This window comes from Ylistrum balloti, unplaced genomic scaffold (assembly GCF_031769215.1).
Source record: "Ylistrum balloti isolate Yb309-2 unplaced genomic scaffold, AGI_CSIRO_Ybal_v1 Utg370502, whole genome shotgun sequence".
NCBI classification, from domain to species: Eukaryota; Metazoa; Mollusca; class Bivalvia; order Pectinida; family Pectinidae; genus Ylistrum; species Ylistrum balloti.
Window position 1 is genome coordinate 107481 of NW_026782325.1, and position 27695 is coordinate 135175.

At 34.2% G+C, this 27695-nt stretch overlaps 1 protein-coding gene across 1 annotated transcript; it reads right to left on the bottom strand.

Annotated features, from left to right (window-relative positions):
- On the bottom strand, window positions 1-27212 carry LOC132555515 (long-chain-fatty-acid--CoA ligase ACSBG2-like). The gene is made up of 17 exons (XM_060219864.1): window positions 27125-27212; window positions 20652-20718; window positions 16328-16455; window positions 15500-15661; window positions 14980-15065; window positions 14452-14540; window positions 13974-14175; window positions 13484-13585; window positions 12498-12545; window positions 7454-7621; window positions 7091-7272; window positions 6334-6521; window positions 5724-5833; window positions 5372-5522; window positions 4523-4662; window positions 3849-4095; window positions 1-472 (listed from the first exon to the last, which is right to left on the bottom strand). Exons 2-17 carry the CDS (start codon window positions 20711-20713, stop codon window positions 393-395), a joined length of 2145 nt encoding a protein of 714 aa, XP_060075847.1. The 5' UTR covers window positions 20714-20718; window positions 27125-27212; the 3' UTR covers window positions 1-392.
- Between the last annotated feature and the right edge of the window lie 483 nt (window positions 27213-27695).

The following is a 27695-nucleotide window of genomic DNA, read 5'->3' on the forward strand; positions in this document are numbered from 1 at the left end:
AAATTTTTGCATAGTATAAGTTTCTCAACAAAGAGAATATTCACTTACAAGAAACAGAGTATACAAATGTTCCTTAGAAAAAGTTTGCGACATTGTGTTCTGTTTCATCCTGTTCTTTAAGAAATCATAAATTTTCCAGTAAATACAGGCAAATCATTACGCATTAAATGCACAATAAATGAGTATAAAATCAAACAATATCAGAGGTCACCACCACCTCAGCTGTGTTCCTACCCTCGATCTTAGAGATTCTGTAACGTTGTTTATACCTATAGTTTCATGAATAAAATTTTGTGCATGTTTTATCACTACCAACAGTAAGTCCCTAAGCTGTATGATATTTTCATTCCAGTCAATCATAGATTAAAACATACATGTCTGAGCTGCTATCATTAAGATTCAACATAAAATGCCTCTATTTGTTCCTTGTATTTCTTCACAATCTTGGGTCTCATTGTCTTAAGTGTTGGTCCTACAAGAAAGAATAAACAAATTATTTTGTAGAATTCATATTTCCTATTTTCAGGGATACTAGTAAAAACGTAAGTCATGTAGTTTATTCAGACCTGCAAGTACACGTATAAAGTTACAGATTAAAGGGTGTTAAGTAGAATCTGCATTTTAATGCATGAATTTACATATTCAAATGATATATATGATAATATTTTCAGAAAAACCTTGAAAAAATTGAGCCCTTTAAAAATAGCTTCTTTCATAGAGGTCAATCACAGTACAGTTGCCATGAACATGCAAATTTTTGACGATAACCCTGTTTTCGTGCCTTTTTGGGTTAAAATATGAATTTCAATTTTAATTAAAAATTAACCTTAATTGCAGTTACTGTATATAGTTTCTATGGCTATCTTTATGAATGTACAAGTTCATCATCACTCCAGTAATTTATCAAATGTGAAAATTTTGATTTTGCTACATGAAGTATGATAACATTACACTTGTGAACTCAACTTCAGATTTGAAGGAGACGGTAGGAAAGGATTAGAGGAAACTAATCCCATTCATCATCATTAACTCATACTGTTCATATGCTTCAGTGCTATTTGTCCAAATTTGTATTGAAATTGAACAAAAGAGAAACAACGAACTGTAGATTTAAAAGAAATTACGGAAATACAGCTCAGTTTTGGTTTCCATCTATTTCGTCTAAGCTGTGCAGGACAACAAGCCTTGAATCTCATCATGTGTATTTGTTTACATACATGTAGAATACAATGTGTGTAGAAGTAGTCCCGGTTCACTTCCGGTGCACCCACTATCTGTCATACAATAGAGGTTGACAGAGAAATCTTACCGAAGGGGTTTACAGAGAAATCTTACCCTAGGGGTTGACAGAGAAATCTTACCCTAGGGGTTGACAGAGAAATCTTACCCTAGGGGTTGACAGAGAAATCATACCCTAGGGGTTGACAGAGAAATCTTACCCTAGGGGTTGACAGAGAAATCATACCCTAGGGGTTGACATAGAAATCATACCCTAGGGGTTGACAGAGAAATCATACCCTAGGGGTTGACATAGAAATCTTACTCTCGGGGTTGACAGAAATCTTACTCTAGGGGTTGACATAGAAATCTTACTCTAGGGGTTGACATAGAAATCATACCCTAGGGGTTGACATAGAAATCATACCCCTAGGGGTTGACATAGAAATCTTACTCTAGGGGTTGACATAGAAATCTTACTCTAGGGGTTGACATAGAAATCTTACTCTAGGGGTTGACATAGAAATCATACCCTAGGGGTTGACAGAGAAATCTTACCCTAGGGGTTGACAGAGAAATCATACCCTAGGGGTTGACATAGAAATCATACCCTAGGGGTTGACAGAGAAATCATACCCTAGGGGTTGACATAGAAATCTTACTCTAGGGGTTGACATAGAAATCTTACTCTAGGGGTTGACATAGAAATCTTACTCTAGGGGTTGACATAGAAATCTTACTCTAGGGGTTGACATAGAAATCATACCCTAGGGGTTGACATAGAAATCATACCCTAGGGGTTGACATAGAAATCTTACTCTAGGGGTTGACATAGAAATCTTACTCTAGGGGTTGACATAGAAATCTTACTCTAGGGGTTGACATAGAAATCATACCCTAGGGGTTGACAGAGAAATCTTACCCTAGGGGTTGACAGAGAAATCATACCCTAGGGGTTGACAGAGAAATCATACCCTAGGGGTTGACATAGAAATCTTACTCTAGGGGTTGACAGAGAAATCATACCCTAGGGGTTGACAGAGAAATCTTACCCTAGGGGTTGACAGAGAAATCATACCCTAGGGGTTGACATAGAAATCATACCCTAGGGGTTGACATAGAAATCTTACTCTAGGGGTTGACATAGAAATCTTACTCTAGGGGTTGACATAGAAATCTTATACCCTAGGGGTTGACAGAGAAATCATACCCTAGGGGTTGACAGAGAAATCTTACCCTAGGGGTTGACAGAGAAATCATACCCTAGGGGTTGACATAGAAATCATACCCTAGGGGTTGACATAGAAATCATACCCTAGGGGTTGACATAGAAATCTTACTCTAGGGGTTGACATAGAAATCTTACTCTAGGGGTTGACATAGAAATCATACCCTAGGGGTTGACATAGAAATCATACCCTAGGGGTTGACATAGAAATCTTCTTATCTTCTAGGGAAATAGAAATCTTACTCTAGGGGTTGACATAGAAATCATACTCTAGGGGTTGACATAGAAATACCCTAGGGGTTGACATAGAAATCATACACTAGGGGTTGACATAAGAAACTCATACCCTACGGGATTACACAGAAATCAATACCTAGGGGTTGACAGGAGAAATCATACCCTAGGGGTTGACAGAGAAATCTTACCCTAGTGGTTGACAGAGAAATCTTACCCTAGGGGTTGACATAGAAATCATACCCTAGGGGTTGACAGAGAAATCATACCCTAGGGGTTGACAGAGAAATCATACCCAATCTTACTCTAGGGGTTGACATAGAAATCTTACTCTAGGGGTTGACATAGAAATCATACCCTAGGGGTTGACATAGAAATCATACCCTAGGGGTTGACATAGAAGTCTTACTCTAGGGGTTGACATAGAAATCTTACTCTAGGGGTTGACATAGAAATCTTACTCTAGGGGTTGACATAGAAATCATACCCTAGGGGTTGACATAGAAATCATACCCTAGGGGTTGACATAGAAATCATACCCTAGGGGTTGACATAGAAATCTTACTCTCGGGGTTGACAGAAATCTTACTCTAGGGGTTGACATAGAAATCATACCCTAGGGGTTGACATAGAAATCTTACTCTAGGGGTTGACATAGAAATCATAATCATACCCTAGGGGTTGACAGAGAAATCTTACCCTAGGGGTTGACAGAGAAATCATACCCTAGGGGTTGACATAGAAATCATACCCTAGGGGTTGACATAGAAATCTTACTCTAGGGGTTGACATAGAAATCTTACTCTAGGGGTTGACATAGAAATCATACCCTAGGGGTTGACAGAGAAATCATACCCTAGGGGTTGACATAGAAATCTTACTCTAGGGGTTGACAGAGAAATCATACCCTAGGGGTTGACATAGAAATCATACCCTAGGGGTTGACATAGAAATCTTACTCTAGGGGTTGACAGAGAAATCATACCCTAGGGGTTGACATAGAAATCTTACTCTAGGGGTTGACATAGAAATCTTACTCTAGGGGTTGACATAGAAATCTTACTCTAGGGGTTGACAGAGAAATCTTACTCTAGGGGTTGACATAGAAATCTTGAACAAGTAAAATGGGTGACAAGCCTGTGAATGATGGGAGAAATTGTAATCTTACCCAGTTCTCCCCCAGGGATGGAGAAATCGGTTGGAAGGATTGACCATTTCTGTATCTTTGTGGCCCTTGAGGTAGTTTTCGTGTTGGCCTGGTCTATACCAGCCTGAATAGCCTTCATGACATTTTCATCCTTGTTGTCCAGAACGTCAGCCATTTTTGTTGCCTCACTGCCAACAGATTTACACCACTCCTTGGCTTCTTCAGTAAACACATCTGTTGGGGCTCCAGTTTCAGCATTCATTTCAACCTTGATGATACAAAATTTTACAGATGCATAGGTTTATCTCAGTAAATTTAGATATGACTATACTCTTGTCCACACACTTGCTAACTATTAAAATTTTCATCAGGGAGATAATATTGTATGTTTTCAAAACTTAAAGCCCCCAAAAGGTGCATTTATATATCACAAATTTTATAATAATTCAAAACCAGATATCTGAAGCTATTCCTCCCATGGACTAATCAAAGTGTTAAAACAAGTGCCGAATGAGTATAGATGTAGGTATTCAATATCTTCATCGATAGACTACTTTTTATCTTATACGTCGAAGCTAAACAATGTAATAAAATTACAGAAAGAAACATTCGCAAAAACAACGAATACAAGTATAGAGTTTGTAAACTACAAACCATGAGGATTATTTTTTTTATCCAAGAACAAAGATACACACCTTAAAGGTTAAAAACATGCTGAGGAACTTCTTCTGGTCTCCAATCAACATGCAGTTAGATACAAATGGGAGTGCTTCTTTCACATTGTTTTCTATAGGTATGGGAGCCACATTCTCTCCTCCAGCTGTGATGATTATCTCTATCAAAATACAACATATACTACATCATCATCTAATAGGCATAAAGTTGACAGGATTGATTCCAAAGTAGAAGAAAGAGAAAACAATCTTTTGAGGTGACAGGTCACAGAAGCTATTTAGATATGCCAAGTGGACTAAACAGGGGGGAGGGGCCCATAGACCCTCACACATCTATGACCACGTTTAAAAAAAGCAAGGTCAAATCAACTTTCCTGGGCTAGAACATCATAACCACTGAATGAGTGCCCAAAGACTTGAAGAACTGTTTCATAAACAGATTGTTAAAAAAATTAATCATGTAGGTATTTTTTAATGTAAAATATTCAGATAATTCCAACAACAAAAAAATATATATTTTATGGTTATATTCACTGCATTACAAGGCAATCATGCAATAATGGAAAATATATACTTGATACTGAGCTGCTAATAAAGGATAAAATTCTCAGAAAATAAACTTGATGCGAGCAGTGGTTCACCTACATCTATCAGAGGATTAAAATGGTAAGGTATGACCTTTGACCTTTAATATTGACAAATGACCACCAACATCTGATGAGGTGTACACCTTGGCATTATGATGGTGTAGAGTGCATTCATGAAAATAACCTGTACACATTTCAGATACATAAACATACACACTCTCATACACAGACAAGGTGATTGCTACACCAGATTGGACAACAGTTATAGCATTCTCTCACCAACCTTTAATTCGGCCAGTTACAAATAAGAATCCATCCTCGTCCTTTCTACCAATGTCTCCTGATTGAAGCCAACCTGCTTCATCGAATGCTTCAGCTGTTTTTTCTTCATTTCTTATGTAGCCCATGAAAACATGTCTACCCCACATGCATATCTGTAAACAATTGTACAAACAGATGAATCAAACAATGTCCAAAAACCACCGTCAGCCATATTTATTTACAGATAAGTCTCAAAATGGAGCAGGAAACCAACAGGGACCAAGGCATGCTATCAGACTGACTGACAAGCTGAGATGTCCATCTACCTCTACCTTCTGTAATTAATAATGAAAAAAAATACACAAGTATCCTACCTCTCCATTTCCATCTTCTTCTGGATTTGCTATTTTTGTTTGACAGCCGGGCGTTTCCTTACCAACACTTCCTATTCTGAAATCTGTTGTAGTATCTACTGTATGTGGACCTGGAACAATCAAATTTGGAAAATTCAACAATTTCTGAAGTATAAACTGATCATGAAAAATTGGAAAACTTGACAAATTTGATTAAATAATATGATCTTGCGAAAAAGAAATTATCTGAAGTGAATATTTATCTATATGATCAATGAAACCATGTTTGATTAAGTAAAATATTTTAACAGTTCTTTTAGTAGAATTCTATGAAATTATATACAGTATTTGTCTCACCTTACCCCCTCTGACTCAAAATAATGACTGACTTAATGTAGTTCTTAAAAAACAATCTTCAATCTTGGGATACTTGGCCTAAACACACCCATCTCTAGTCTCAAGTATTCCAAAAAATTACTTGATACAATTTATATGAAATGCATAAGAGTAAGTGTCCATTTTGATTTGTCTTGCAGTAAGTCCATGTAATATCATAACAGTCTTGTAATAAGCACCCATACTCGATTACTGCACGATATATGGAATATATCTAATGAATTTGCATACGTACCTGTTGACTCACTAAGTCCGAACACAGACAGCAAAGGAATGTTGAGACTGTAGAAGTACTCGATGGTTTCACGGGAAATAGGAGCAGCACCTGTGTATGTCATAGAGCACCTGTCCAGTCCAAGTTCAGCCTTTACTTTGTTGAAAACCATGATATTTGCCAAAGTCCATCCAAATGGCATCCACTGTCTAAAAACAAATTTGTTAATAAGTACAGAAGGCAGTTGAATCTCATCAATGAGAAATCTCACTGGTCATCATAAAATATTCACAATATCAAGTGACTTTCAAGCCAAGCTTCTTCACCTTTATCCTTTCACTCAAATAATGTAACAGAACACAGCAAAGACCTACTCAACCTCAAGCATACAAGGTGTGTGGTTTGACACTCTCCTATCTAGGGCAGTTTATGTTTCCTGGAAAGCTGAGAAACAGACCTGAGTCTGCGTTGTTGTGATTGTGTCCCAATTTATAAAAACCTCCTGTTCTTAGTAATATGCATACTGGTAGCCATAATCGGGCAACTCGTGCAAGAAAATCAACAGCTAATCACAGCTTATGATTGAAGTTGTAGAAATAAAAAGCTGAATGAATTACTAAATATGCTTTCTCATCACACCATGTAACTAGATTGAGACTCAAAATAATGTATTTTTGTTTTTTTTAACTGGCTCAGAGAATTTATAAATATTAAAGATGTAATTTTTAACTAAATTCAATAGTTAAAAAATATCAACCATCAAGAATAATTTTCTTACTTGTTCATTTTGGCGTAGACACCACGAAGACCGATTTCTTTGGCCTTAGTACCAATCATTTTCTTCACTCCGGTGACTGATTTCCCTTTTTCAATCATTTTCTCCATGAACTTTTCCCAAACACGAGGGACACCAAAAAAGGCAGTTGGACGTGCTTCTTTCAAAGTATCCTTGAGTGTACCCTGAAATTGATAAAAATTACCTTGAAACAAAATTCCAATGAAAATGATGAGAAATAGATTTTGATCTTTGAGCTAAACAAAAAACTAAAGAATAGTATAAGGAAGACAAACAAATATTTCAACAAGGTATCATCAGAACTGGTTAGACTTTTATCTCCAGAACAGGTAAGACTTTTCATACCTTAAGCGCATCTGGTTGTGCAAAGTATATGGTGCCTCCAAATAACACTGGAATGTGTATGTCCATCAGTTGGGCTGCAATGTGACTCAAGGGAAGATAACTCACAGCAACCTCCACTCCAAATTTGTAATTAACATTGTCTCCATGCTGCTTGCATATCCATGTGATCTATTGTAAAACAAAAAATGATGTAATCATATACTCTCAATTTTGAAACTGGCTTTCTCGCTTCATTTAGAAATATCTAACTGGCTTTCTCACTTCATTTAGAAATATCTAACTGGCTTTCTCGCTTCATTTAGAAATATCTAACTGGCTTTCTCTCTTCATTTAGAAATATCTAACTGGCTTTCTCGCTTCATTTAAAAATATCTAACTGGCTTTCTCGCTTCATTTAGAAATATCTAACTGGCTTTCTCGCTTCATTTAGAAATATCTAACTGGCTTTCTCGCTTCATTTAGAAATATCTAACTGGCTTTCTCGCTTCATTTAGAAATATCTAACTGGCTTTCCTGTTTCATTTAGAAATATCTAACTGGCTTTCTTTCTTCATTTAGACATATCTAACTGGCTTTCCTGTTTCATTTAGAAATATCTAACTGGCTTTCTTTCTTCATTTAGACATATCTAACTGGCTTTCCTGTTTCATTTAGAAATATCTAACTGGCTTTCTTTCTTCATTTAGACATATCTAACTGGCTTTCCTGTTTCATTTAGAAATATCTAACTGGCTTTCTCGCTTCATTTAGAAATATCTAACTGGCTTTCTTTCTTCATTTAGAAATATCTAACTAGCTTTCCTGTTTCATTTAGAAATATCTAACTGGCTTTCCTGTTTCATTTAGAAATATGTAACTGGCTTTCTCGATTCATTTAGAAATATCTAACTGGCTTTCCTGTTTCATTTAGAAATATCTAACTGGCTTTCTTTCTTCATTTAGACATATCTAACTGGCTTTCCTGTTTTTCATTTAGAATATACTGGGCATTTAGAAATATCTAACTGGCTTTCTCGCTTCATTTAGAAATATCTAACTGGCTTTCTTTCTTCATTTAGAAATATCTAACTAGCTTTCCTGTTTCATTTAGAAATATCTAACTGGCTTTCCTGTTTCATTTAGAAATATGTAACTGGCTTTCTCGATTCATTTAGAAATATCTAACTGGCTTTCTTTCTTCATTTAGAAATATCTAACTAGCTTTCCTGTTTCATTTAGAAATATCTAACTGGCTTTCCTGTTTCATTTAGAAATATGTAACTGGCTTTCTCGATTCATTTAGAAATATCTAACTGGCTTTCTCGCTTCATTTAGAAATATCTAACTGGCTTTCCTGTTTCATTTAGACATATCTAACTGGCTTTCTCGCTTCATTTAGACATATTTACTAGTACTCCTTCAGATACAATTACATTGCATCACTCCTAGCTTTCAGGATTCATACGCCAGGTGTAAGCAACTCAACAACTTAGGTGTTGAACGTGATGCATTTCACCAGCTCTTTCTTTCTCGCCTTTTGGCACACCACTTTCCAACATTTAAAGTCATTAATATTTTCTACGTATGTATTTTTTGCCAATACCTCAAGTTCATATAAGTACAATAGGATTTATTCCATTAACAACTAAATGCAATTATAGGTATATTGTTTTAAGTAAAATATGGATATTTTATGTGAATGAAATTTGTAAAATGCAGTAACTATTTTCTATTGATGACACAGAGAAAATGGGTAGGGATAAGCTATCACTTAACAGGTTTTATAAACCGCTGTTTTGTATGGAACAAAGATTACATACGGTAAATCCTTGTATCTGACTCTCCATGAACGCTGTTATTGTTACAAGAAACTAGAAAAAGTATTAACGTTGATCTGTTAAGTTTACAAGATTGTAAATCCATTGGAGCAGTCAGTGAAATGTTTGTTAATGCTTTGCTCCTTATACAATTTATCTTACGCTCCATTGGATTTATGATTTCATAAACTAAAGTAAAACAAATAAAAGGTAAATAGTCTTACTTACAAAAAATTTTAACGATAAAAAAGTAAACAAAATGTAAATTTTCTTGAAATAAAATTGAAATAAGTAACTTTATTGTAAACAAGCCACTCAGGCAACATTGCTTGCAGGGCATGTGATTGACATGTAAATCAATTCCATTGTGAAGGGACATCATTCAGTGCCGATGGTTTTTGCTATCATTGTAGTCAGAAGTTACATAACTTTATCATTACCTGACCTCCATCACACATGAATGATATATTTACATCTCTCCCTTCTTAAGCCTAGTAAAAGTCTGACTGTGAATAAAGCATAGTATATACAGTGAAAAAATGGCTTGGCGCATCAATTTAGTTTCCAATATGGTGCCAGATTACTTCTATACCTGGTATATTTATTTCACGTTTCAGCGAGATTGCATCTTCACATTTTGTCTTCAGCAAGTACAAACTGAAGTTAAAACACATTAAATATGTGTAAATAGATTAAATAAAGCTTGTGTAAATAGATTAAATAAAGTATGTGTAAATAGATTAAATAAAGCTTGTGTAAATAGATTAAATAAAGCTTGTGTAAATAGATTAAACAAAGTATGTGTAAATAGATAAATAAAGTATGTGTATATAGATTAAATATGTGTAAATAGATTAAATATGTGTAAATAGATTAAATATGTGTAAATAGATTAAATATGTGTAAATAGATTAAATATGTGTAAATAGATTAAATAAAGCTTGTGTAAATAGATTAAATAAAGTATGTGTAAATAGATTAAATAAAGCTTGTGTAAATAGATTAAATATGTGTAAATAGATTAAATAAAGTATGTGTAAATAGATTAAATATGTGTAAATAGATTAAATAAAGCTTGTGTAAATAGATTAAATAAAGTATGTGTATATAGATTAAATAAAGTATGTGTAAATAGATTAAATAAAGTATGTGTAAATAGATTAAATAAAGTATGTGTAAATAGATTAAATAAAGTTTGTGCAAATACATTTAAATCAAAGTACTGAAAGTACTGAGAGGCTAAACGTATTGAAAAATGTTCACAAGTAACAGCAAAGATATGTTACTTTCCCCAAACTCCTACACTTTGGAATGCAAAAATTACTAAAATAAGAGAACCAGAGGCTGTTTTTCTGAATTTTTACGCGATTTTATATCTTTTGTAATTCTTATTTCAAATTTAACGACAATAATAATGTGAACAAATCAAAATAGGTAAAAAAAAAGAAACAACAACATACACACAACCATATATTTATCACCAACAAGCCAAATGATGAATAGCTCTATGATAAAGTTGACTAAATAAAACCTTTGAAATACCCAAGATGTTGCAATTACTATCTTATCAATATGGGGATTTATACAAATCGAAAGGACTTTATACCTACTTCTTTATTTCAAATGTATTGCAAAGCAATATTCCTTACTTATTATAATTATATTTGTAGTTGAAGAAAGTAGATAAGGTGTCCACAGCATTTCAGATAGATAAAAGTGTAAATAAATACATTAAATGTATTAACATGCCTATCTTCCTTGAAGTATCATGATTAGACTTTTCTTCCAGTAATTATGTCTATAAAGACATACCGGTAGTTCTTTGAGATTAAACCAGACTTCCATATATATACAAAATTTACAATATTTTCACTATAGCCACTACTATTTCTGATCTCCAATGCATTAGATAATGTCACCATGACACGCAAAATGAATAAATATGTTATGGAATATTTCGTTCTATTTAATTGAAAAGTATAAACATGAATATTTTGGGGTTTTTTATAAGCGCTTTGTTTGAAGGAATATTTTCATTTCAAGGAACAAAAAATACAAGTTATAACAAAGTCAACATCATGATCAGTACAGTATTAATCATATATTATTCATAAATCATGAGCACCAAATGTACCTTGCGCAAACTTTTGATCTTCAAAAACTTGAAAAAGTGTCATGGCGGTGGGTGTGAAAAACCTGAAAAAGTGTCATATCTGCGGGTGTGCGCGTGGGACGAACAGTCCAATTTTGTGACGTCAAATGAGGTAAAGCGATATTATATATTAAGACGATCTTGCCACAATGACAAGGATAAAAGCAAATTTATTTTCTGTTTGTAAGTTTTGTTTGTTTATAAGTGCTGTTAGTTGATGATTCAAACCAAGCCCCCAGACTAGCTTCTTACCATGGCACCAACTCGCATGCACAGTGTTCTGTATGGGGAGCGTTCAAGGCAAACGACATTGAAAAGGTTCACTCATTTTTGTAAAAGAACATTACATGTTAAAAAATCGACCTCAAATTCAATGGTACATTGCGAGCTAGGTCAAAATTTATCGATAGTTCAACCACACTGTGCTTATTTTTTTAAATATATAGTAATCGTATTATTATTAGAAAAAATAAACTGATTGTGGATGCTTTTATAATAGCGATTTGAAAGATCGCGACAATATTTACGCAGAAATTTGCCGCTAGAGGGCTCTAACTCTTTTTCGATATTTCAGCCAACGAGAAGGCAAGGATCGGTAAATTTTGTCTGAAAGGCCGTCGCAATAGTGTAAATATGTGTAAATAGATTAAATAAAGTATGTGTAAATAAATAAATAAAGTATGTGTAAATAGATTAAATAAAGTATTTGTAAATAGATTAAATATGTGTGTGATTAAATAAATAGATAGATAAATAAAGTATGTGTAAATAGATTAAATATGTGTAAATAGATTAAATAAAGTATGTGTAAATAGATAAATAAAGTATGTGTAAATAGATAAATAAAGTATGTGTAAATAGATTAAATAAAGTATGTGTAAATAGACAAATAAAGTATGTGTAAATAGATTAAATATGTGTAAATAGATTAAATAAAGTATGTGTAAATAGATTAAATATGTGTAAATAGATTAAATAAAGTATGTGTAAAAAGATAAATAAAAGTTAAAATCCTTATAAAAAATAAAATGAATGTAAGTAGGTGAATCCTAATAAAGTCTTGGAATAAATTCCCCAGCGTTAAAAAAATACTTACACTGTCATGACTCAGCATAACACCCTTAGGGTTTCCTGTTGTTCCTGACTGAAAGCAGAAACAAGCAGTCAGTGTATGGATAGTTACTAAAATCTCATGGCTACTATTGAGAAAATTGGATAGGGCAAACATACTTTTTTCAAAGGTAAGCCTATTTTAGCATTTATCACACTGAAAAACTTATGCTGAAATATGATTGCATGTATTGCTGTTTTGTTCAGTCATTTATACCATTGTGGATGTACAGAAATCATTCTTGTGCTTATTTGCAAAAAAAGTGATAACATGCTAAAATTTGATTGTCAAAATCTCTACAGTATATCATCAAAGTCCATCCCTCAGCACCATTCCTAAAGTTTATATGAATTAAACTAATATGTGTAAATATTGAACCTGTGTGATCCAGCACTCTGTGAGGTAATGTTTACCACTACCAAGATATCCTTTTAATAAGTATCAATAATTTTTATGACCACACATTGTTTTAACACTAAGAGGTCTCTATTCTTTAAATTCATAGCTTGATGGCATTAAAATGCATTGTGACATCATCAAATATTGAGACAGCGTGAAAATATCACCAATTAAGATTTCATTTCATTGTAATGAAGTGTTTCTCACAGATAGTGATCTGAGAAACAGAATCTTATATGAGTTTCCATTACAAATGAGATCAATGAAACTCAGTCATCACAAGCTTTTCATTTTATTTTGACAGAGGCCCAGAATAACAGAAATTAATTTGCTTTTATATATGACCCCTCCACTAAGGACAACAAGGCAGTCTTCCAAAGGTCAGTGAATGAAAAACCAAAGGTCACAGCGACCTACAATTACTGCTCTATTACCCATCAATATGTCTGCTACTGTACATGTTACAATGATTAAAAATTGGATAAACTATGTCTAATTACATAAATAATGTGTCAAGCAGAAGAGAAACAGGAATTATTCAAAGCTTCCTCCTGACAACCCTGTAACCTTACCGTATACACTAATGTACAAGCTTTGTTGGGAGCCTGCATTTGAAGTCTTTCCTGGAGAGCTGAGTCTGGCACACCTTCTGCCATAGCCATGAATTCCTTCCACTAAAAGAATAAAAGATCACATGTGAAGCAGTAAGTATTAAAAAATATGTCTGAAAATATGTCTCCATCTTACGTTATTACTGATCCTACTTAACCTAGTATCAGTAAAATCCAACTCACACAGGGGTTGTGTACCAATAATATAAATATCATTATGTGTATGCATGCATGGATCCCTGATTGACTTGTAAACAAGATAACATCCTGAACAGATTTGGTACACATTTAAAGCATAGCACCATACAACAAAGAATCGGACTACTTTCCAAAGTAAAATATCAAACATAGTTACCTGGTAGCTTGAAAATATATGATTTTTTTAATTGATCCAGTTAATGCATTTTAAGAAGTGTTATACACAAGCAGTTTCTTTTTTCTGAATACCTACAGTGTAGACATTTTCCTTTGCTTCTTTCAGTTCTCCATTATATTGTACAATGGCCTTGAGGTGTGGGAGCTGATCCCAGATACAAAGGATTTTCTGGAGTTGTGTATCATTTTCCACTACAGCAATGTTAGTCCCAGAGTCAAACAATATATACTGACATGCTTCCGGTGTGTTGGTTGTGTAGACTCCAGTAGCAAGACCACTGAAATGAGAAGCAATTAATACAATCTTCAATCAAGATCGATTATTTATGACAAGCATGTAATATGACTTGAAAATGCATGGATAGGCTACAAGTTCCAGTTGTTTCCATGGTGATGTTATACATTTGTTCAATCATTTCTAAATTTATAACCTGAGTGAAAATAAAGAGTTTTATGCAGGGTAAAACAAAAAACACTAAACAAAAGAAAAGGATGATTTTCCCCCATATACAGCAAGTATACTTGCCCGAAAATTTAAAGGTGTAAAATATTACCCTGCAAATATACTCCCTAAATCTGCGATGGCCCATTCCGGTGAGTTAAATCCAAGAATACTGACTGCATGGTATGGTTCTAGTCCAAGCTGAGGATTGAAAACATAAATTCTGAATATTTATGTAAAAGTTTGATCTCATCCTACTTTTCACTTTCAACAAAACAAATATGCATTGTCTTCATTTTTTTTTTAATCTTTTAAAAATTTACCTTTATGGAATTATTTTCTAAATTTCCAGACCTTTCTATCACTTCTATTGCTACAACATGCTTAATGTAATGTCGGTCTATCATTTTATGGGTACACTATATATCTTGAATTAAATAAAACTTAACAGTTATCTAAAGTTGAAAAAAATAACGGTGTTTCCTCAAATCTTTAAACGAAAGCAGAAATACGATAAAGATTTCTACTCTTGTGCTACAGCAGCAGTATTACACAACCACCATTGCCAGCAGCAAAGCAAAAGGGAAAACAGCATGAAATAGGTCAAAACACAAAACCAACTGCCATCCTCAATACTTACCTTAATGAAAGCCTTTGCAGCAGTTTTGACTTCATCATAATACTGCTGATAGGTCCATTTCACCCACTCACCATTCCGTTTGACCGCTGGTAAGACAACAAATCACCTGTCAGTTTAAGTTTATATATAGAATATTCATTTTGTTATATAATTTTTATCCTTTGTAAGACCAGAGTCTTTAAATTTTGGACAAAATTTCAACTTTCATTATTTAATCAAAATAATTTTCTTCCATTTCAGAGTATGAAAAAGCAAGGATTTCAAAAAACAGCTAAATGAATCTGTGCTTTCCATTTTTTTTTCTCCCCCTGATGAAAATTGTAATAAATGTTTAATTCACATTTAAAGGTATGTAAATGGAAAGGCAAGACAAAGAGAAATTATCTTAATGTTCACATAAATGATGAACAATAATAATCATTGGATAAACCAATACACGCGAGAACATTTTGCAATAAAAAAAGTGAAGCATTTTAGAGACCGAACAATAAAGGAAAGAAACATTATTACTTTAACATACTAATAGCAATGCCATTTGGCAGCTTTTTTACAGTGTTCTCAAACACAGAGATGGTTGTTATTGGTGTGTTTGAGTAAGGAGGAGTGTCTCCCATCCTCAATATTACAGGGGTGGAGGGATCAGATGTCCACATGGTTTTGGCTGTCAGACAATCATCAATATCTGTGTACAAAAACAATGAAGTCATCAAAAGTTTAGAGCATTGATAAATATATTTAAGTGATCATGTACCAAGAAATTATATCTCCTGGAAACTCAAAGATCATGGTTTTCAAAAGAACATCAGTTTGTTAACACTTGATTTTAACTTAAAAACAGTACTCCTGAAATCAACATCTACTAATAATTTAATTTTTTTTTAATTCTTCATGATTTCATGGACAGATGAAATCGTGGATTAGATTAACACAAACTTCACAAAAATAAAACTTCCATGAAAATTAATTATTTAACAGTATGTATATGTATCAGGCTGGACAAAAACCTCTTATAACATATTGTTATCATCTTATCATTTTCAGCAGACAACTGCTACTGATTTTAAGAATATTAAAAGAATTTTTCACTATGTTAACACACAAACATCATTATTATTATGTTAATGGACATGAATATCAATAACTAATAAGAAAGTAATTTACACCAAGACTTTACAAAATCTACTGCAGTTTTTTGTAGGTTTAGCGATATAGAAGATTCAACAAATTACATACATGAAGTATTTCAGGAGGTGTTTGGTCATTTTCTTATCATTTCTAATTCATTTATTGATATCACTTAGGAGATAAACATGATCTTTCTTTTTGAAACTCTGCATTACACACTTACGTCTTGCTGACTTGTTCTCCTGGTCCTGAGCTGTGGTGTTTGTAGAATTGGTCACGACATCTTGTTTCTGGTCTGTGTTGTTATTGGTAGAACTGTCTTTGCCATTTCCAATTTTTGCTTGGGTTTCTCTGTAAACATAGATACCTTGATATGTACAACAAAAGTAGCTATTCTCTACTGTAAACAATCTAGGCCAAATTGTATCCTAAATAACTGAGTTGTAAAACATATTTGACCTTCACAGCTATGGAGCTAAATGAATTTGAAAAGACCTATAGGGCCTGTATTGCTCATCTGGCTTTGTTTGGCAGAAATTCCTTCATCCAAACTATATGAAAACAAATTCTAAATTTACCAGAACATAGCACACACTATATTTATTTCCATATTGGGCCCCACCCTTCTCCGTTCATAGGGGTCAGCCAATCAATTCATGCTTCATACCAAATTGGGACAGAATCCTGCCATTCCAACAGAAGAATTATAAATAATTTTCTACATTACCCTCGAATTGCTCCTGCCCCTCCCATCCCAAGGGGCCTAGACCAACCTGTTATACTGATTTCAATTTACTCAAGGATGCATCAGACCAAATTTGGGCAAAATTCAATCCTTCCTACAGAAGCAGTAAGCTGTTAAAGAATTTGCTGTATGTTCCTTATTGGGCTCCTGTCATCCAAGGTGGTCAAAACCCACCATTTGTACATCATTGATTCCCCTTCACCCTAGATTACTTCAAAAAAACATTTGGGCAATGAAAATCCCATCATTCCTACAGGAGTCAGATTTTAAAGAAATAGCTCTATTTACCCTTTTGACCTCTCCTCTCCTGCCCTAGGGGGCAGAGACAAGCTTGCTCAGATATTTGATCATTAACATTCAACAAAATTACAACAAAGTCTGATCAACCACTTCTGTAGTGTTGGCTTTGAATATGTAACCAAAAATCTTTTGGCAGTGATAATTCAGTTCAGCTGACAAAAAAAGCTCCAAACCATAACATTCTAGGCTAAAACACAATACAGGAAATATGTATATATTTATTTACTTTTACAAGAATACACCTATCAATAAAGTAGTTGCTCAATGCCCATCAGGATGTACAAAAAGCTCTTGGTAATAATCCATTCATTCCTAAACAAGAGGCCCTTAGGGCCTGTAACACTCATCAGGTTTCGTTCTTTGAAATTAGTACATCTAAACTAAATGAAAAGTATTAAAATGATTTATATCCCTTATCAGAAATCTGCCCCAGGGGAATGAGATGCATCATTTATACAAAATGAGGTTCCTTTCATTCATGGTTGCTTCAGACAATATTAGGACAAAACTCAATCATTTCTAATGAATAAGAAACAACTTTAATGAATTTCTTGTATTGTATCCCTAATCCTGCCCAAATCTAAGCCCCACCATTTAAACAAAATTGAGTCTCTCACCAAAGGATTAAATTTGGGCAAAATCTATTCATTCATACATGAGGAGTAGGATTTTAGAGAATTTGTCCATTTCCCTTATTGAGCTCAGTCCCTCCCATCCCAGGAGGCCAAGACCCACAGTTTATGCAAAGAATTTATCCAAGAATGCTTTAGACCAACGTCAAAATCCACTGTCATTTATGACTATTAGCGATATGTAGGGAAAGATGATGGACACAGTAGTATGGCAAAAGCACACCAGTCTCTCTGACCTGGTGAACTAAAAATGCGTTAAGATATTTTAGGTGAATTCTGTGGTCACTAGACCATGACAAAAGCAAATTAATATATTCTCATGTTGTGTATGGCTGAGTATTGTTGTAGTAGATTACAGGTGTCTGAACATAGCACATATACACATATACAAAGTATATAATGTCTACAATTTTGGCTGATTTTTCAAATACTAAATAACACTTTTAAATGATACGATCTCTAAAACAACTTTCATTTTTCAATAATTTTTTGATCACATGATGAAACTTGGTCACTCAACTGTAAATCTTAAAAGATACAGGTAGACATCATACCTGTGCCAGCCAAGCAGAAAATATTTGAAAGTGTCGATTTCCTTCCAAACACTGTGCTACAGTATATACTATACTGAATATTTGATAGCTTCAGTATGATAAACAGACCTGGTTTTATAGAACTTACCACACCCTTTAACTTAAATTTACAAAGGAGAGAGAAACTGCTTGATGAAAGACAACATTTGTGTCTTTAATATTGATATACAATAACACCCTAAAGTAGTTTAGTTTTGATAATTTTAGCTGTTCTATGTAATACACTAATTAAATACAGGATAGTTTAAATTAAGTAAGTATACAAAATCTGCCATTTAAGTATGTGTATCAATCTCGAATGAAAATACATGTAAATGACAGACTGTAAAAGGAAGGACAGGAACATTCGGGACAAACTTGAAATCATCCCACTCCCAAACAGACATAATATGACAAATACATATACTAATATTCTTATGCATCAACAATTTCCAACATAAGCATTTTTAGCATTCATGTAGTAATCGATTCTGCTGAATCTAATCTTGTGATCTTAAAGTGCACTTTCTTACATCTAAGTTTCGAATTTTAGAGTTAAATTACATGTATGTATGCTAACTACAGGGTAACAGGTTAGGCAAAGAAAAAGAAATGTTGTAAAGTTCCTAAATGTATGTGCTCATCTGGCAGATAGTATAAAAATCAATGAGGAGCCGCGCATACCTAAGTCAGCAGACCATTGGCCTATTTAGCACCAGGTAAAGATCTGAGTTGTGCGGTTTGGTGCTCCATACTCATGGTAGTTTATGTCTCTCAAAAAGTTGAGAAATGGACTGTCTTTGCTTTGGGCGAAATGGTTTACCATTATTGCACTGGGTGGTATGTAATGGATCTTCTGTATGATGTTCAGTAAGGTAGTAAAGAGCTTTGACAAGGTGACGCCACCTTAAATTGACCCTGGCTGTACATGGGGCGATAATTTCACCACACTAAAAGCTAAAGATCATAAGTCTCCAGTTGACCTAAACACACACCTGCGCCTTTTTAAACCATCATTAGGGATTAACAGGTGTTCCTGGTTAAACATGTAATTTATCATGGTCATCTCTAAAAGCATTTTCTTGTAAAAGAATGTTCTGTGCTCATTCAAAAAAAAATTGGAAAAGAAGGATTTGGAAAAGTTCCAAACATCAGAGAAAACAATGCCTTCTGAAATGAATAGTTTAAACTAACATAGCAATACCTATACATTTATCATGCAAATAAGTCAAAGGAATGAACGTGTAACCTATTCTGAACAAGAGGCCCTAGGGGCCTGCATCGCCAATCTTGCTAACTTAGTTATTCAGCCATTTAATAAAGGATTTCAAATATGGTCCTCCCCTTTATCCAACAATGCTTCAGACTAAATTTGGGCAAAATCCAATCATTCCTACAGGAGGAATAGGATTTTAAAGAATATTGGGCCCTGCCCCTCAGACCCCATACAAAATTGATTCCTCTTAACCCTACATTATGCTTTAGATCAAATCTGGGCAATATCCATGGACTCTTTCAGAAGAAGAAAAGTTGAAGAATTTGCAAAATTTCCCATATAGGACCCCACCCCTCAGGCCCACCTGGCAGACACACCAATTATACAAAAATGGATCCCCCTTCCCCAAAGGACGTTTCAGACCAAATTTGGTCAAAATTTGCTCAGTTGTTCATGACTAGTAGCGATTTATAGGAAAAGTTGACTATCATTGGCTCCTCGGGCCAGGTAAGCTAAAAATCAGGGGATGGGTCTATCATAGGACAATGAAAGAGCATGGATTTATATTTTAATTGAACAGCTACATAAATGGGTTGACTTATTATATACATATACATCTTGAAAGTGGTGCAGTATTCATTTCCTCGGTGAAGATAGAAACATGACCATGATGAATCATGATGAATCATCTAGTCTGTCAAAGCATGAGACTTTAATGATCAATCGTAATGATTGTGAAAACTTTAATTCATGTCCCCCACCCATCCAAAGGTGTCTTACCAATCTTACCGAGGGGATTTTCGTAAGTGGGTGGTTTTTAAAACTTCTGGTCATTGACTTTTGAAGGCGATGAGCCTGATATGCAGTTTAACTTACTAAAGAATACCTTTTGCAGACAGGTATGTTTCTACAAATCTAGACAGTTGTTACTTGTGTTGAACTTAAAATATTAGTATAAGCCTAAATACTCAGTAATATCATAAAGTGATTGATTTAAGTTGCATGAGTCTGTATATATCATCAATGGTATGTGTTGTCTGGGGAGGGGTAACAGAGGTTGGAGGGCTAAATGTACTACTTACGTCTGGATTTCCACCTGGTCAGGTGACACTTCACTTTGCACCAGAGTTTCTGAGTCAGCCATAATTCCTACAAAAATAAACAAATATTTGTTAAAATTTGTACAGTGATATAATTAAGATACAAAATAGAACCATTTTTCATTTTTCTTTGTAAACCTTTTGCTGAAATATAATCACACAATGCCACATTTTTTGTTACAGGTATATAACAATATTATTGACTCCATGCTTTTTCTCTGCTAATTTCTTTTTGCCATTGTTGTATTAGATATAAAACTGTTACAGCTATGTAAACCTTATCAAATCATTCAAAAGTCAATTATAGCTCAATAATCTTCAGATCAAAGTCATTGCTAAACCCAGAGGCCTCTACCTACCAAATACGTATTACACTACTTCAGTATGGTCACTGATTTAAAACCTGTTTTGTACTGACTATAATATAGCTAGACCTAATATCACTGTAGATCTGTCCCCATCCTCACTAATGTTATAACATTTCATTATACCAGTCCTAACTTGACCTAATTCTGCAGGAAAAGTAGTACAATGCATGTCTAAGTGATTCTTGCCACCCAATGAAAACCGGATGTTTGTCATAAGATTTGTACTATAAACCTGAACTTCGTTTTCTCATAAAGTTGTCCCTGCATGTAATCTCAATTCAACTGTGTTCATATATAGTAGCTTTTCTGATATAAAAACAATGACCAGACTCAATTTACACACAGTAACATGATTATACACCAGAAAAATTACATGTACAGTAATAGCATATCCAATACATAATAAACACACACAAATTTCATCTAGACAGTGTCAAAGGTGTGATGTAAAATAGTTCAAATGTAATGTTTCACAATATCGTATAGTCAATACATAATGCTTGATCACTAAATTGTTTTTGAAATACATGTATTTTATGTAAATGAATTACCTGAAAAATACAAGTACTTACAACTAACGTCTGGATAAGTTGTTTTTCAAGAGAAATGACATTCCAGACTCGCACAGATATTCTCTACATTGTTGTATAATATTGTCCTTTCAAAGTGGTCCATTGTGACAAATAATGCTTTACATTTACTAATTACTGTAAACATATGGTGAATACAAAGCAAGAGGCCCAGAGGGTCTGTATCGCTCACCTGGATCTTTATGACCAACATTACTATATCTGTGCATATGTTCCACGTTTTACACATTTGACCCCTGTGACCTTGACTATGGGTCAAGGTCATTTCTTTTACTCTCTTGGACTTCATAAAAGGAAATACTGGTCAAATATAATGATTCTAGGCTTTTTGATATTTCAGAAGAAATTGTTTAAACATTTTAACACATTTGACTCTTTTGGCCAGGTGAGCTAAAAAAACCTGTTGAGAGGTTCATAAGATATCTTGTCTACAATCACCACAAAATTTGCAAACCCTCCCTATTAAGGAAGGTGACACTTGATTTTGGACCACTTATTCAGCCATTTTCAACGTGTGATTTTGCAGACTATTTTTATATTCAAAGATCAAATGTTTTCATTTGAATGATTAACCCACAATAAGCCATTTACAAGTGTTATTTCTTTACTGGATGGTCTAAGCACTCATTTTATAGATGCTTTAACTTAGAGTATGCAAAATCTCCTGCATGAAAATTTATTATTATTATTGTACGTTTGTTCAACCTCATTCATTCAGACTTTCTCCTGAAATTAGCCCAATATACCAGTAACACATTACTAATACCTCTCTCATAACCAGAAGGCCGGCTTATCACCAGACAATGAAACAGCCTTCATTTGTAATTTTTGCTGAACTGCAGTAATGAGTGGTAAGGCTAATACTTTGCATGGCATTACTGACAGATAAATATGTAAAGTTACATCAAATATTTGGTAGGTGATGCTCATTGTAGTCTGATGGTAGTAAATCTATAAAACTACTTTTAAGACTGGTTTATTGCGAGTATCTGAACGATCAAATGTTGCCCACCCAAAGTCAAACACTTGTATCTGATTCCACGTGACAAAGATTGTTACACATGACCAAATAAGTGGTGCCATAAACAAAGTTAATGAGATCTTTATTTCCCTGTACAATCATATTGTTATACTTTTGTTTATTTTCTTAGTTTTATCACCCAACAGCTGGAACCATTTTGAGGTAGGGTATTGTAGTAGCTGATGGCTACCTCAATGAACACCATACAGGAGGTCCATTGCATTCCATCCAGAGCAACTAAAGTATTGATTAGTAGCTAAACTAATGACATGTAAGCAAGGGCCTCACAATGTATGTAACTCTAAATAGGCGCTTAACAAGAAGGTTACATTTTTAAAGAAATACTGCATTTATTTTTAAACCCACTGGCCTTGAACTTTGATAAGACATTACCTCATTTGATTCTGGTGAATTTGGCTTCACAATGTTTAAATAATATATTTACTAGTGTAATATTCAAAATATGATCCAGTGACCTGTTTTCCACTGACTATCGTTTCATTATGGTCATTGCTTCAGATATTATAAAGTCATAACAAAAGATTTGACAATAAAATATTTCAAAATAACATTTGAAAATAATACATGCTCTAAAGTAAACAATGTATGAAAATGATATAGCAAAACTTCAACAAACATGCAACCTTTGAAAAAGAGATTCTTTTTATAAACTATGTACTAAGTGTATGTATATATATTACTGTACCACAGTAATTGTATACTCACAAAACAGACTGTTGAACTTTACACAATGTTGCAACAAGAGACCTGTAGTCCAATTTTCAAATCTTTAAATAAATTTGTAGTTATAAAAGTCACTTATACATCAGAAAAAAATATATATCATGTGTCATGGTACAAGAAGTTGTCAAGAGAAATTATAGAATATATACACTGTACCTAGATGTCATAATGCTATTTTTGTATAAACCTAAACCAAATCTCTTTCATCTTGTAAAAATACCTTGCATGTCAACAGTACCTAATTCTGTTACATAACTCTAAAGCTCCAGGTTCTGGTGACAAATTTCATTCAAGCTTGAATCTTTCAAAATAGATTTACCAGAGTTATCAAGCAATAGGTTCATATCTGCTAAAAGCTACATACATATGCACATACTATATCCCTTTAGAAAATCACTTCTACATTAATTAGTGTTTCAAAATGGTCAGTACCTTGACCATTGCTATACTGTAAAAATATGGAGGCATGGTCAGGTTCTTGAAGAAATAGTAGCAAACTTTGACTGTGCAATTACCGGAAAAATCATTCTCATACAACTTGGAGCAGGCAGGAAAGAAAAGCAGGGTTGAAGCTAACAGGATGATAGCTAAAGCAAGAGATTTAAAACTGAGGGCAGACATCTATCAGAGAACGAGTTTCTAATTAGAAGTGCAGCTCCAAGGTAAAGTGGTCATAAAACCCAGAGCTGGACACAGTTTAACAGGAGAGTCAGAGGTGATCAATGCAGCAAAATTTGACAACAAGGAGCAAAACCAACCAGTCTCTGTTTGGGCCTCATCAACCCAGCCAATGCACCACAAGAGGATGTTGTGGAAAAATGTCAAACCATCTGTGGAAGAAGGATCTGATGATGGGACTGTCAAGCATTAATCATACCAGCATATTCAAGACATGAAACAATTGTCACAAGAAGTATTTTCATCTGTTCAACTATTGTATGAATTATTTATCCATATTTAACCTGCTCTAATCCTAGGGGACGAACACTCTACTTCTAAAGCAAAGTCATAAGTTGACTTATTAAGGGATTGTTAAATAAACATCATTGTAATTTTACTGAACAGCAATATATGAATGGCCTTGTCAACCAACTTATCACTATAAAAAAAGGTAAGAAGATGCTTTAATGACAAAGCTTTCTACAAATAACTTTTCACCTTGACCTTGAAACCTATACTTCATTCATTTGAAGTATCCTTGCAATCCAATACCTATCCATTACATTAGAGTTAGGATGTCAACAATACTAACATACCTATGTATTATGTGACAATGCAAATTCCTTTACCGTAGGACAGTGACTTGTATCTGCCTAACAACATTGAAAACAATAAATCTGTGTGCAGAAATCTGTCATGTGAAAATCAGGCGAAACTTTATTTTATTCTCAATCTAAACCAAATGATTCAGAATGTTTACTCAAACTTTCTGAGTTTCTCTGTCAAAGTTGATTTATCTATAAATTTTACAATTAAAATGCATCATTTTATCAGAACTTTTCTTGTATTCCAAAATAATTCAATTGAAAAGGAATAAAAAATTTGTATAATTTTAGATTTGTGACTAAAATACCTAGTGGGTAATTTTAATTTTGAAAATATGTGTATGTTTTCACTTTTTAAGCTGTCAATACTTAATTTTCCTATTTCCTATAAATTTGCTCATGGTAGATAACCTTAACTCACTGGTTTGGAAAGATTAGTTTGGTTTGTAGCTGCATCACATCTCAGTTACATTCAGGGTCATTTAAGGATGTGTCATATGTGGATATTTGAGGAAAGCAGGGGTTCCCAGAGGAAAACCACCAATCTGCAGGCAATATTTGGCGACTGCACCATGTAAGTTTCGAACCCAAAACCTAGGGGTTAAGGGCTACTGATAAAAACAATAATTATAATTAATTCACTATTATAATTGACTACTCTACCACTATGGCCCTGTCAAATCCGATATATACTATGCATAGTTTGATTAAGAGTGAGACTGCCACAAACCATACAGAAAGTTTCACTAAAATGAATTTTCAATAGTTAATATTTTACATATTAAGAAATAAAAAATGGTGGGTGTTTTTCATGGAAAGAAAAAAATGTAAATATAAATGCAAGTAGTCTTGTTACTTTCAAATATGAAATATATATACAAAATAAAAACAATGTGGGTCGTGACTGACATAGATACCCCCCACCACCTATTTCTTCTGATCTTAACATATTGAGAGGGTACTGTATAAAGGGATTCATGAGATAATGAAATATCTTGCATGTAAGCTGTTTAAAAAATAATTCACTGTGGTATAGAACTTGGTGGGGAAAATGGTATTGTTTCCACTGTGAATATGAACTGAACTATCCATTAGTTCATGAGATATCTTATACACAAATTTATCATTTCAAAAGTTGTCCAGGGTGACCTTTCATCTTAATAACCTTGACTGATGACCACCAAAATGTAATGTCGAAAGTTTCACAAGTATCATGAACAATTACTTAACACATGGATAAACACATGGACATACAAATGCACACAAGTACAGATGCATGCACATGTAACAGAGTTCGTTCATTCAAAGTCTATGCTAGGATTCGAACATGGGACCTCTGACATACCAGTCTGATGCTCGACTAACCAAGCTAAAGAGAAGGTCTCTCTAGCTAAGTGGTATATTGCAGCTAGTATTTACCCGGGTGACAAATGCCCCTCCAGGAATAGCTCATCCTCAAGTTTCCAGGTTTAAGCATTAATCCCAAGTCCCTACATAGGCGCCAATGTAACAGAGGTCATTATTTATTTCAATGCCTCCGCTAGGAATCGAACCCGGGACCCCTGACTTACTATCCGAATATCCGAATTCTCTCAGACTGAGTGGTATACCGCAGCTTGCATTTTACCAGAGTCACATATTTCCCTCCTAGAAATAACTTGTCCTTGAGTTTCCAAGGGTTACAGTGATGCTTGTGAAAGTAACACTAAGTATCATCAGTGTGATAAGTCATTATTTATATGACTGTCATAGACTGAAGATGACCCAAAGTTCTTAAATAATGAAATATTTGAAATTCTTAATTCAACACATAATGCCACAAGATTATCAGATCATGAAACAAGTGTTTCATAACATACCTCGAAACATTTTAAGCAACAACATATGGCCCAATCACGACATGCCCCTGCTGGTAATTGTGATTATAATCACAGCAATCACAGACGTGTTCGTAATTAGATGGCAATGCTTATTAACGCTTATTATCAAAAACATTTGCCATCAAGCACACCTATATCAGTAGGCCAGATTCCTCTACGTCCCTGTAAACAGCGAATAATGCCAAACCAAGTCGTCTTTTAGAAGATATTATGTTTACTTGTACGCGACAGCGGGAGGCTATACACGTGTACGCCTCGTAGGTACATTACACGTGTGTTTGTCTTGTATGTCGGCTTTAGATATTATATATACATGTCAGCAAGTAAAAATACTTTTAAAACGTTTAAACATCTGGTACATAGCTGATACACAGATTCGCAAAACACAGAATACGAGTTAGCCGTCAACATATCGGATCTGAAAGTCAGGGACGACATGCATCATTACAGCTCGATAGCTAGTGCTATTTTCGTCGTCTACGGTACCAAAAACTAGCTGGCAGGCTAATCATCTACATTTAAACTAAGAGCCAGATAACAGATTTTTGATTTCGACAAAACAACATTAAAATCTTAAATCATCCTACCTGTGTATTTCGGTCGTAATTAGTTCATTAGCCGGACAGCTTGAATCCTCCTGCACGCCGAGCTAACGCACCACTAATTTACAATCTTCTCGTAAACAGCCTCTTGTTAGCTTGACCTTTCATGACCTTTGGATGTTTGATCCTGCCTGTTTACGGGAGGGCATCGAAGTATGTAACTGAACATGCCGTGTTGTGTCTAATTCATTGATGTTAAAAATCTGCTTACGTTAATGATGGATTACAGCATACATGTAGCTATTCACATGACAACAAACACGTGTGTCCGTGCTAAAGCTTTGTCGACTTTCAGGCTTACTCAGTGGAAATTAGTCAAAGACTTCACAATTGAATGTATACCGTGAGCTGCGTTTTATTTTTGAATGTGTATGTGTATTTTAAAGTTTACAACGAGTCTTTTACACGTAAGAATTCAAGAATATCTCCTACTCAGATTATAATGTATGTTACAGCCATGTACAACGTATATATACCACACATAATTTCAGGCATAAGGTCACTTTGACGTCACAGACTTTCGTTTTTCAAATCGAAAATTTAATAGGGATGTTTG